We start from the raw sequence: 11,079 nt of genomic DNA, 5'->3' as shown, positions 1-11,079 counted from the left end.
TTAACAAATTTAGCTATTTTCATGTTGGAAGGAAATATCAAATTTTGACCATAAAAATAACTAAACCTCACCACAAAAACAAGTAGGTCGAAAGCTGTTAAAGCTAAACAATTAAATTCATAGACACAAATCAATTTAAACATAGTTCTAACAGATAAGACACCAAATACTTCATTGAGGTTGAATGTCCAATCTTCCTCCTCGAGATTTAGCTATGAGAACACTAGTGACTGTTTTAGATGTTGAGGTGAAAATTTGAATCATCAACCCCTCGGAAAGGAGTAGATTTCTTATGCTTGGATTTGACAATTTTCAAACCCATCATTCAAATTTATGATTCAATCAGATAAAATTAAAATGTTAAATTTAAATAAAAAAGAACTATTTCCAATAACAAACTGATAAAAGTAAGATGGTGTATATATATATATATAAAAGCTAAATTACAAAAAAAAAAAAAAATCCTGAAACCTGCCTTTTGTTTCAAAAAAAATATAATATCATTCGAAAAGTTTCAATATTACGCTACAAGAGTGATTCTTATCATTAGCGATGTCGCTATCATTGCTAAGATTTTGACTTGCAAACATACTCTCCAACAAGATACTTAACGCTTTAGCTACATCACTGCACAGATTGATACGCACAACGCTTAGTATCCGTAGTTTATGACAATAACTACTGGTCGACCCCTTAAAAGATAGGGGACGGGACAACAATTTTCTTCTTCCGAAATGAGATTCCCTTACATTTCACAAACGTTTCAAAAATACATTTTGAGCAAATATCCGTCAATATTTTGAATAGAGAATTGACGTGACATAATCTGAAACGACGTGATAATTAACATCTTAATTTTGCCCTAAAAGTTTTTTTCCTCCATTATTGTCGAGATAATTTATTTTTTTATTATCTACCCAATTTTGTCATGATCCCCATTTAAAAAATGATAGCTTCTTTTACATGTCGTATATTTTAAAACTTAATCCAAATTTCAAATAAGCTTCTGCGTTAATCTTCACATTAAATTTCCATTCACAGTATTTAAGAAAGTTTGTTTAAAGGGTACTTTAAGGTGAAAAGTTAGTATTGAAAATTTTGAAAGACACGACATTTTTTCAAACAAATGGGAAATTTTCAACAATATATTTTTGTAATTTAGCCAAAAGAGGAATTATTTTGCACAACAAAACAAACAAATAAATTAAGTTAATGATGTTTTAGTTTTAAAAATATCAAGCACGACAAACAAATTACGAAAACAACACAGCACCATGTTCACAAAAAGGGGTAGCTAAGAGGGGTAATTTCGACAAATCACCATAACATAAATCATTGAGAGACGAAAAAGAAAAAAGAAAAAGAACTTTGGAAAAAAGGCATATTTTCTTACAGATCTACCCAATGAAATTGGAAAAAGTGGCGCCATCGTTCATATTTCTCCATCTGCGAGCACGACGCAACAAGGCAAAGTCAACAATCCCAATCCCCTTAATCAAATCAATTCAAGGTATGGCTTAATGGGGTGGGTGCCGTAATTAGAATGAAAATCCCGAGATAGAAACAGTGACTGTACCACCCAGAAGATTCTTCTTCATCCTCTTCTGGGTAAGCCAATATCGATCATCCCCAAATTTTGTTTGAATTTTCAAACAGATCTGAATTCTGCTTGGCTTTCGAGGTGTTTCTGCACCAGTAAGAACATTCCCTCGTCTCCTTCCTGTCCATGGGGGAAGAGAGAGGGGCCGATGCTAAAATTGCTCCAAAACTAACGATTCTTCCTCTCGTCGCTTTGATTTTCTATGACGTTTCTGGGGGACCCTTTGGAGTGGAGGATTCGGTGAGCACCGGCGGCGGCCCGCTTCTGGCGATACTGGGTTTCTTGATTTTTCCCTTTATCTGGAGCATACCGGAGGCGCTGGTCACGGCGGAGCTCGCGACGAGTTTCCCCCAAAACGGCGGGTATGTGGTGTGGATTTCGGCCGCTTTTGGGCATTTTTGGGGGTTTCAAGAGGGCTTCTGGAAATGGTTCAGTGGCGCAATGGACAATGCTCTGTACCCTGTTTTGTTTCTCGATTACTTGAAGCGTTCTTTCCCTGTTTTGAACCATTTATTCGCTCGAATTCCAGCTCTGTTTGGAATCACTGTCTCTTTAACTTATTTGAACTATCGTGGTCTGCACATTGTTGGGTTTTCTGCTGTTGTTCTTGCTGTGTTTTCGCTTTGCCCTTTTGTGGTGATGGCCATTCTTTCAATCCCCAGAATAAGGCCCAAACGGTGGCTAGTTGTGGAGTTTAGCAAGGTGAATTGGAGGGGTTATTTCAACAGTATGTTTTGGAATCTGAACTATTGGGATAAGGCAAGTACTGTGGCAGGAGAGGTTGAGAATCCAAGCAAAACTTTCCCCAAGGCCATGTTTGGAGCTGTGGTTTTGGTGGTTTCTTCTTATTTAATTCCTCTTCTGGCTGGGACAGGTGCCTTGGAGTCAAATTCAAGTGAGTGGAGTGATGGGTATTTTGCAGAGGTTGGGGCCTTGATTGGTGGGGTGTGGCTCAAATGGTGGATTGAAGCTGCTGCTGCCATGTCTAACATGGGCTTGTTTGAGGCTGAGATGAGCAGTGATGCTTTCCAACTTCTTGGGATGAGTGAGATGGGAATGATCCCTTCTGTGTTTGCTTCAAGGTTGGTGGTTCTGTTCAGTTTCCTTTTTATTCTTCTGATTTCATGGCAACCTTGAGTGACAATAATCTCTCCTTATGTTCCTGCAATTGAGTTTCCTACCTCAAATTGGTAGCAGTGATTCGAAAAACTACCATTCTAGGGAGAGGTCAGAGGTTCAAATCACCATAAACTTGAAGTAAAACTCGTGAGCTCAGATGGGGCAAGATAACAATTAAGAGAACAATATGGCAAGATGAATTCGACAGGATTGTTATAGTAAAAGTACCATAAAAACCCAAAAGCTACAAGAACCCAACGGGTGTATTTAGCTTACGAGCTAAGTTTGTATATACCAAAAGCTTCCTATGACTTTTGAATCATGCCTCTCATACTACACATTCAAACTCAAGTTTATAACCTGCGCGTCTTAAACACAGGCTATACAAACTCAAATTTATTAAAACCGCGAACAAAACCTTCCTGAAGTGCTTATCTCCATATCCAAGTGGGCTGTGAAGCACTTTGAACCATTTTATTTACAAGCTTGTTGTGCGTACACAAAATCTGATCTTATTGAACTACTGTCTCTAATGCACTTTGCAGATCAAAATATGGGACACCCACATTCAGCATTCTGTGCTCTGCTTTTGGGGTTATCTTCCTCTCATGGATGAGTTTCCAAGAAATTCTTGAGTTTCTCAACTTCCTATACTCCATAGGAATGCTTCTGGAGCTTGCTGCCTTTGTAAAACTAAGAATAAAGAAGCCAGACCTCCACAGACCCTACAGAGTGCCCCTACAAACATTTGGAGCCACAATGCTTTGCCTACCACCTGCTCTCTTGCTTGTTCTTGTTATGAGTTTAGCTTCTTTAAGAACATTCTTAGTCAGTGGTTTTATAATTGCTGTGGGATTCCTTCTATACCCTACTCTTTTGCTGGCAAAGAGCAGAAGATGGGCCAAATTCATTTCACAACATCCTGCAGCTCCTCTTCCTGATGTGGAAGATCAGCCAGCCGAGTCGCAGCCGCTGCCTGATGAGGCTGCAGTTCGGCTTCTTTCAGAATCCGAGGAAGCCAAATTCTGATGAAGCCAAACTCAGATGCAGTCGACTTGACCGTTGTTTGTAGGAAAATTTTAGTTCTGAAATGCTTGATTGATGAATCTTTAAGTTGCACAGAATAATGCATGTCATGTAAACCATGTTTATGTACAATGGGCATCATATTCTTTTGAAGCTTTTGTACTTCTACTGATATCTTGTCTATATGATCATTTTTATTACAATTCAATTTAAGCTTAAATGGGAAAATGTTAGTTAACTTGGATCTCGTATATAGTCCGTAAAATGTCGTTTATCAGTTGAGTTAAAAGATGTTTTCGGCCTAATTCAATGGTTTAGTTATAAATTTGTTCGACTTAAATGACTCATTAACCAAATTTATCTTAATTACAGATACTTTTTATGTCGTAATAATTATAATATTACATTAACTAAATATTGTTAATGAAATATGATAGTTTCATCCATGAATTTTGAAGGTTGTGTCTAATAGGTTCGTGAAAGTTTTAAAAGTATATGAACTCTTTAAAAATTATTATATAGGCCTTCAACTTTCAATTTCGTGACAATACATCTATGACCTATTAGACATTTCTTAAAAATTTATCTATTAGACACCAAACTAAAAATTTAGAGACTTATTCAACACTTTTTGAGGTTCAGGTATTTATTAAGCACAATATTTACATCAATTGGAGACTCTTAAAAGTTTAGAGATCAATGTAAACCAGTAATTTAATCCTATGAAATAATTATTACATAATTATACAATTTTGTAGAAAGAAAGTAAACATACAAATACAGAGAGAGAGGGGGGGAGTTGGAAGATTAAAAACTGAAATACGAATTTAGATAGCTCTAACTGCCAGACCTCCATTTTTGCAGGGGCTGTAAGCTTGAACTATTACTGATATTGAGCCATATTCCTTCGTCCCGACAAATGGAGAAAAAGGAAATGGCAAAGTAGGACGATGCTAGAACCGACCATTGTCGGTTTTCAATGAGAATTGAAGCTCATACATTCTTATTTTGCTTCCTATATTTTCCAATACATGCAGTGTAATTATCATAGGGATATTAATTTTGGCATGAATTATCATAGGGATATTACTTTTGGCATGAACCTGTTACCTCCCAAGCCATGCTATTTCTGAGTCTAAGGATCGACGAGCTTGAGCTCAAGCTCAGTTTAGCATCCGAAGTCATATGGTACGAGTCCTTGCAACTCGGGGCCACTTAGCCTGTTGTTTTCATAACTGCAGCAAAGACAAAAACATATACAGTCAATGGATCAAGAACAAAAGATCACAATGGAAGGTTGTTCAAACATGCGATTCAAAGTCGCGGCAAAATGATAGATAGAAGTGGCCAGAAGTACTCCAGAGCAATAACAAACATTTCATAAGATGATGGAGAAGAAGAAGAGGAAGCACAATAAGATAGTATCATTGACAAAGAAGTTGTAGCTTGATCCATCTCATGAGAAGTTCATCAATCATTTAAGCAGATAACTGTTTCTACTACAATATCTGCTTGTACATCATCCGATCAAATTGAATGGTGACTTCTATTTTCTTTAAAATAAATGGATGAATGTCGTTTATTTGTTGTCGGGTATTGTTCTTGCACTAGTTTAGGCAAGAAAGCAGCTACTGAAATTCTACAAATGTCCAACCCGTGATTCAAGTATTTGGATTCAGACAATACACCAGACAAGAATTCGCCCTTCTTATACATATCTATATATGTATGTGTGTATGTACAGTCATGTAAAGATGTAAACGATATCGGTTTTCTAATTAGATAAGCAAAAATCAAGCAACCATGAAATTTCTGTTTGTTCCGTAATGCTGAATATCCTTAATTGTGAAACACAGGCATGAATGTGTTCAGAGAAGAAGACAAATCAAAAGGATCATCACCTTTCCATTGGGAAAGTAGAAAAGGGGCCGTCAACTGGAATTGTTCCACATATATCATTGTTTGAGACATCACTGCAGAAAAAGTTAAAGATAACAATAAGTTCCCATGAAGTGGAGAGAGAGAGAGATAACAGAGCAATTGTTTCTAAACTAAAACATACAAAATCTTGAGTTTAGAGAGCGATGTGAGTTCCCTTGGGATCGATCCTGTCAACTTGTTGTTGTTCAACCGTCTGTTTTAACAAATCAAACCCAATAAGATACAAATTTCAGAGAGTTGAACGAAACTTTTCAATGAAAATCAGAAAGTTGCTTACAGAAATCTGAGTGACTTGAGTTTGGCGAAAGATTTCGGGATTTTTCCTTCAAATTTGTTCTCATACAGATCCATGCTTACAAGGTTTTTTAAATTACCCAGCTCTGAAGGGATTTTTCCACTTATTCCATTCCTGTAGAGTTCCCTGCAGAGCATTGAAAAATAAAGCAGAAAGAAGTCAGTGATGATGATGCTGAATGCAGCAAAGAAGCTGAAGTCCTGAGATAATTTAATTTGAAGAGAAAACCACCTGCAATCGAATTTACAAATATGTCTACAGAACTGATTTTAAATAAGACAACTTGTTCATCATGTTGTTTTTCTTGAGATAATTTTTTAGAAACTCGGAAACAAAAGAGTTCGTTCTTTTTTTTTTTTTTTATATGTTTGTTTGGCGTTATAATTTCTAACTTGTAACGAAGGAACACATATCTAATCAAACATAAATCAAAGTAAACAGAAATAGTACAAAAAACCGTCAAAAACATATGTTTATTTTCATGAAAAGTTCTCAGTAAACATACACAACCAATCCCAAAATCTGCACTGCACTTGAGGCAGCTCTAGCTATGCAATCCGTACTGTGCCATGAAGTATTTTTCCCAATGATGTTCAAGAAATACAAGAAGTTTCCATATCTTTTTTTTAAAAAAAACCCAAATAATTCATTAGTGTCCGGCCAGTTAACGTCCATCTCGATTGATTTTAAAGACAACTGCTAGTCGCTCTTGGAGAAACTTATAGGATATCTAACACGGCAGAACCAAAACACACCCAAAAAAAAAAATCTAAATAATTCTCAAAATGATGAAGAGGGCGAACAGTACAGATACTGAAGATGCTGGAGCTCGCCAAGTTCAGGCCCCAAAGTCCCAGAAATGTTTGAATTCCCCAAATCCCTGAAAACAAAGAGGGAAAACAGGGTTCAATTTCGACTATGTAACCTGTTGCGGGTAACCAAAAAACCCAAATACAGAACGAAAAGAAAGAATCTCACAAGCGGATGACATGGCTATCAGAATTACAGGTGACATGAAACCAAGTGCAGGGATTGACCAGCGTAGGGTCCCAACTCTGCAGCACATTGGTGGGATCAGAGAGCCTTCTCCTGAGAGCATGAAGAGCATTTCCTGAAACCAGATCAAATCAATCAGGAGATCAACGAGAAACTCACAAACTAACTCCAGAGAGAGAGAGATAAAGAAACAATCAAAAATTCAAAGAGGCAAAACATCAAACAGTTTACAGGCGACAAATTTACCTTCGGAGTTGGTGGAAATTGCAGGGGAAAAAGAGAGACCCAGAAGGAGAAATCGAAGGAGGAGAGGGAGAGAAGCCATTTCCAGCGAAAACAGAGAGATTGAAGAAAACCCCAGAAGAGAAATAGAGGGAAAACCCAAAAAAAAACGATGAAAAAGAGAGGATATATGAATTGAAGGGGACAATCACAGTGGGATTGAGCAGGAATCTGAGTCAGGGAGATTGATGAGTCAAGTCAAGGGAAAAGAAAAGAGAAGTGGAAAAAATGTAGAAAGGGGAAAGAAGTTTATTGGGCGTTTTCATTTCAGAGGCAGAAGAGAGAAGGCATAGGTGGTTGGTGGGGTGGGTAGGTGGGTCAGAGGCAGAGCTCCGCCGCGTGAGGGTGGTGGGTCCGGTCCGGCGCCGGCGAGGGGCCCACCACCGTTTTGAAGCTTCTTTCCGGGATGATGGCTGCTGCTTTGGGGAACCGGTGGACTGAAAACACAGGGACTGGGGAGAGTGGTTTTTTCGACAGTCCAACTTTTTGTTCTGAAAGTGGGCCCCACTAAACTAATTATGTCCTGAGTTGTCCTTTTTTTGGAAAAATATTTATTGCTCTTACGGATTCCTTACATTCTTAATCATCGCTTGAATATTTGATGTAGTTTTTTTTTTTTGGTAATTTTAAACTTTCGATTTATTTGATTTATTTATTATTATTATTATTTTCTCTAATGGGAGCGTTGAATCAAGAAATTAACCAACTCTACGAACGTCAGTTCAAACTAGATGAACAGGACAGTGAGTTTCAAACTTCAAGCAGCAAACCTGTAAAATAGAGTGAGCACTTCGATGTCAAAGTCAGTGAAAATCCGAACTAAATCGAGAGAGAATCGAAATGTTCGCGTCCCTTTAAATGAACGGAATGGTTTTATTTATAGGCGAAGAGCCCGACAATATTCCTGACAAGGCCTCAACGGGTCTTTAAGGTTACCGTGAAATGCGGCGTGTTGTCGTAGGGTGTGTCGGAGGTGTGACCGAACTGAGGTAAGCCAATCGGCTCAGCCAATAGCATGGAAATGCGATCGTGAACAAGGTTGTTCGACTCGACCACCGAACGTAATCGGTTCGGTCAAACAGACGAACCGAGATGTGTACACTTTTCATTTTGCATCCACTTGTCAACTATCACGTGTACGCTGAAATCTACCTCTAACGGGGAGTATAGCTCAACGATTAAAATACTTATATCCGATTAAAAGTTTGTGAGTTAAAATACCTATATTTTTATTATTTTTTTTCCCAAGGAGTATGAGAGACCTTTTTTCCCTATCCACTAATACTATTAGAGATGAAATATTATATGATTTTTATTAGTTGATTTAAGAATTTATTTTTCTGTGGACGAGGATAGGAATTAAGCATTTAATTATGGTCAAAATACTATATTTTGATATTGTAGTTTTAATTTTATTCATCTTAGTTCCTGCAGTTTCAAAATATTTATTTTGATTTTTATACTTTTTAAATTTTTGTTCATTTTAGTCCCTTTATCATAAAATTTTAACACAAATTTTATGTATAATGAAAAATATTTAATATAAAGTATGTTTACATTTTAAGAAATATATTAATTGTAATATGGTGTTGAAATTGTGATAGAAAAAATGAGATTTAAAATAAAGTAAAAAGATCAAAATAGTCCCTTCTTAAGAGTAGAGGGATAAAAAATGAACAAATTCAAATTACATAATTAAAATGAACCAAAGTTGAAAGTACTTGAACCAAAACCAATATTTTAAAAGTAGATTAAAATGAATTAAATCTGAACGTACCAAATTAGTATTTTAAACCATAACTAAAGATTTTTCTATTAAATTATAAATTTTATCTTGAAAGTCATACCTATTTATTGATTGTACTTTAAAAAGTTTAAACATATTCTTAAAATTTTAAATTTTGTGATGATTAATAAATCTCAACTATTAACATTGTTTACGTGGAATATTAATTATTTTATTACGTAAAAATGACATGATGGGCTAATTTTAAGTATGTTAGTGATATATATATACATACATACATTTTGAAAGCACCATTTTAGTATATATTTAACAAATGAACAATTCCAACTTATTTCTTTGACTAGTTATATTTTTAAATATCAATTAATTCAAATAGCATATTGGCTGATGCTTGATCCGAAAATTGATATCGTGTTTGGATCGCGAAGTTTGAATGTATGAACCGACATACGAAGAACCTACAAAACACAGTTAGCACTTCGATATTTAGTTAGTACACTTATTCGATCAATACTCGAGAGAGAATATTGATTTGCGTAACTTGCGTGAAAGGTGAGATTTTCTATTTATAGAGGTGAATTCCCAACACAAGACTTCTGACAGTGTTATAATGCCTCTCCAACCGCCTGGAAAACATGGCGCTTGTCAGAGAACATCTTCGTTGTCCTTGCACCTGTAGACACTCTCAATGGTAGACTCGTACATGTTATAGGTCGATCGAAGGACGATATGTTACTCAACCCGACTTCGACTATTCAGTTGATTAAACTGGTTTTTTTAATTTTACACATTTTTAAAAATTAATATCACTTCTTTTAAAATAGATGTTTAAAGTAGTTATTCTACCCAATAATAACATTCTTCTACTAACTTCAATAGAGGTGCATCATATAATATTTTATTGTCAAGAGATTTGAATTATTTTATTTTAGTAAGTAGCTAGTCACCATGTGGTTAGAATATATTTCCGAATTTAATTACTTTTTGTATTTTGATTACTTCAATTTGTTGAATATAAGTTTTAAAATGAAAGATAATCAAATATCAAGAAAAATTTAAGTTTAAAAGTTTATTTTGATTTTACCTTTTTTTTTCTTATGAAATATGGCCATGGTTAATTTATGCAATATATAAGTTGGGCTAAATAAACAATTTCGTGGCTGTGACATTTTTCAATTTCATCAGTAACATTTTCATATTTTCAAATTTATCCACATGCTAGTATCAATTAAAATATTTTGTAATATCATTCTTTTACGTGTCTATTTGATTAAAAAAAATATTTAATCCATAACGAATAAATTTAAAAGTCTCGAAAATATTATTAATGAAAATTGAAAATAACATATATAGTATGATTACGTTACATCTATATTTCACCTTACAGATTATATTTTTAACCTCTACTCGTGTTTTGAAGTTAGAGGTTCTCGAATACCTCTTTTTTTTTTTTTACTAATATAACCAAAAAAAAAAAAGAAAAAAGAAAAAGGTCTATGATTAATTTTTTAATTGTTATTATTCGTCGCAGTGCACCAAATAAGAGGGGAAAATCGCTAAACAAAAATTAAAAATGAAGACCCAAAGCAATCATTAGATTGGTTTAGGCCCAAAATGTCCATTTTTCAAAATTTCATTCTATTTTGTTTTTGTATTCACTTTTCAAAATGAGTTAAATAGAAAAACTATAAATTAATTACAGGTAAAATAGAATTTCAATTCTCGTTTGAAAAATAAAACATACATAACTTAAAGACCATAGATCTATTTTCCATGTTGATTCGAGAGAGTTAAACAAAAATGAGTGGAAGCGTACCTGAAAGTATGAAATTTGATATTCCAAGTTGACAACTCACGATTGGACTTATTGTTTTCTCAAATCTCTTTTGTATTAATTAGAAGAAGTAACGAGTTGTTTCTCTTTCAAGAGATAGAGAGAATATTGTGAAACTTATCTAATTTGGGAACCATAACCCCTATGTAACCGATCAAAATGAAAACACGAGTCGGCTACATGGTTTTTATATTTCCAATTTGGTCCTTCATCAAATTGGAAATTATTTTATGGTATCT

General features: G+C 35.0%; 2 protein-coding genes across 2 annotated transcripts; one reads left to right on the top strand and one right to left on the bottom strand.

The window, feature by feature from the left end:
* The first annotated feature begins 1,411 nt into the window (after positions 1–1,411).
* On the top strand, positions 1,412–3,953 carry PUT5 (Amino acid permease family protein). Its single transcript, XM_022293067.2, has 2 exons — positions 1,412–2,682; positions 3,265–3,953. The coding sequence occupies exons 1-2, from the start codon at positions 1,727–1,729 to the stop codon at positions 3,746–3,748; spliced, it is 1,440 nt and encodes a 479-aa protein (XP_022148759.1). The 5' UTR covers positions 1,412–1,726; the 3' UTR covers positions 3,749–3,953.
* A 480-nt stretch (positions 3,954–4,433) lies between these two features.
* Positions 4,434–7,717, bottom strand: LOC111017346 (leucine-rich repeat protein 2). Its single transcript, XM_022293068.2, has 7 exons — positions 7,224–7,717; positions 6,960–7,092; positions 6,790–6,861; positions 5,964–6,107; positions 5,808–5,879; positions 5,647–5,718; positions 4,434–4,980 (listed from the first exon to the last, which is right to left on the bottom strand). The coding sequence occupies exons 1-7, from the start codon at positions 7,300–7,302 to the stop codon at positions 4,914–4,916; spliced, it is 639 nt and encodes a 212-aa protein (XP_022148760.1). The 5' UTR covers positions 7,303–7,717; the 3' UTR covers positions 4,434–4,913.
* Positions 7,718–11,079: the final 3,362 nt, after the last annotated feature.

Source organism: Momordica charantia (genome assembly GCF_013281855.1).
Source record: "Momordica charantia cultivar OHB3-1 chromosome 4 unlocalized genomic scaffold, Mcharantia_2.0 BLBB01000004.1, whole genome shotgun sequence".
NCBI lineage: Eukaryota > Viridiplantae > Streptophyta > Magnoliopsida > Cucurbitales > Cucurbitaceae > Momordica > Momordica charantia.
This window is presented reverse-complemented; position numbering and strand designations above follow the sequence as displayed.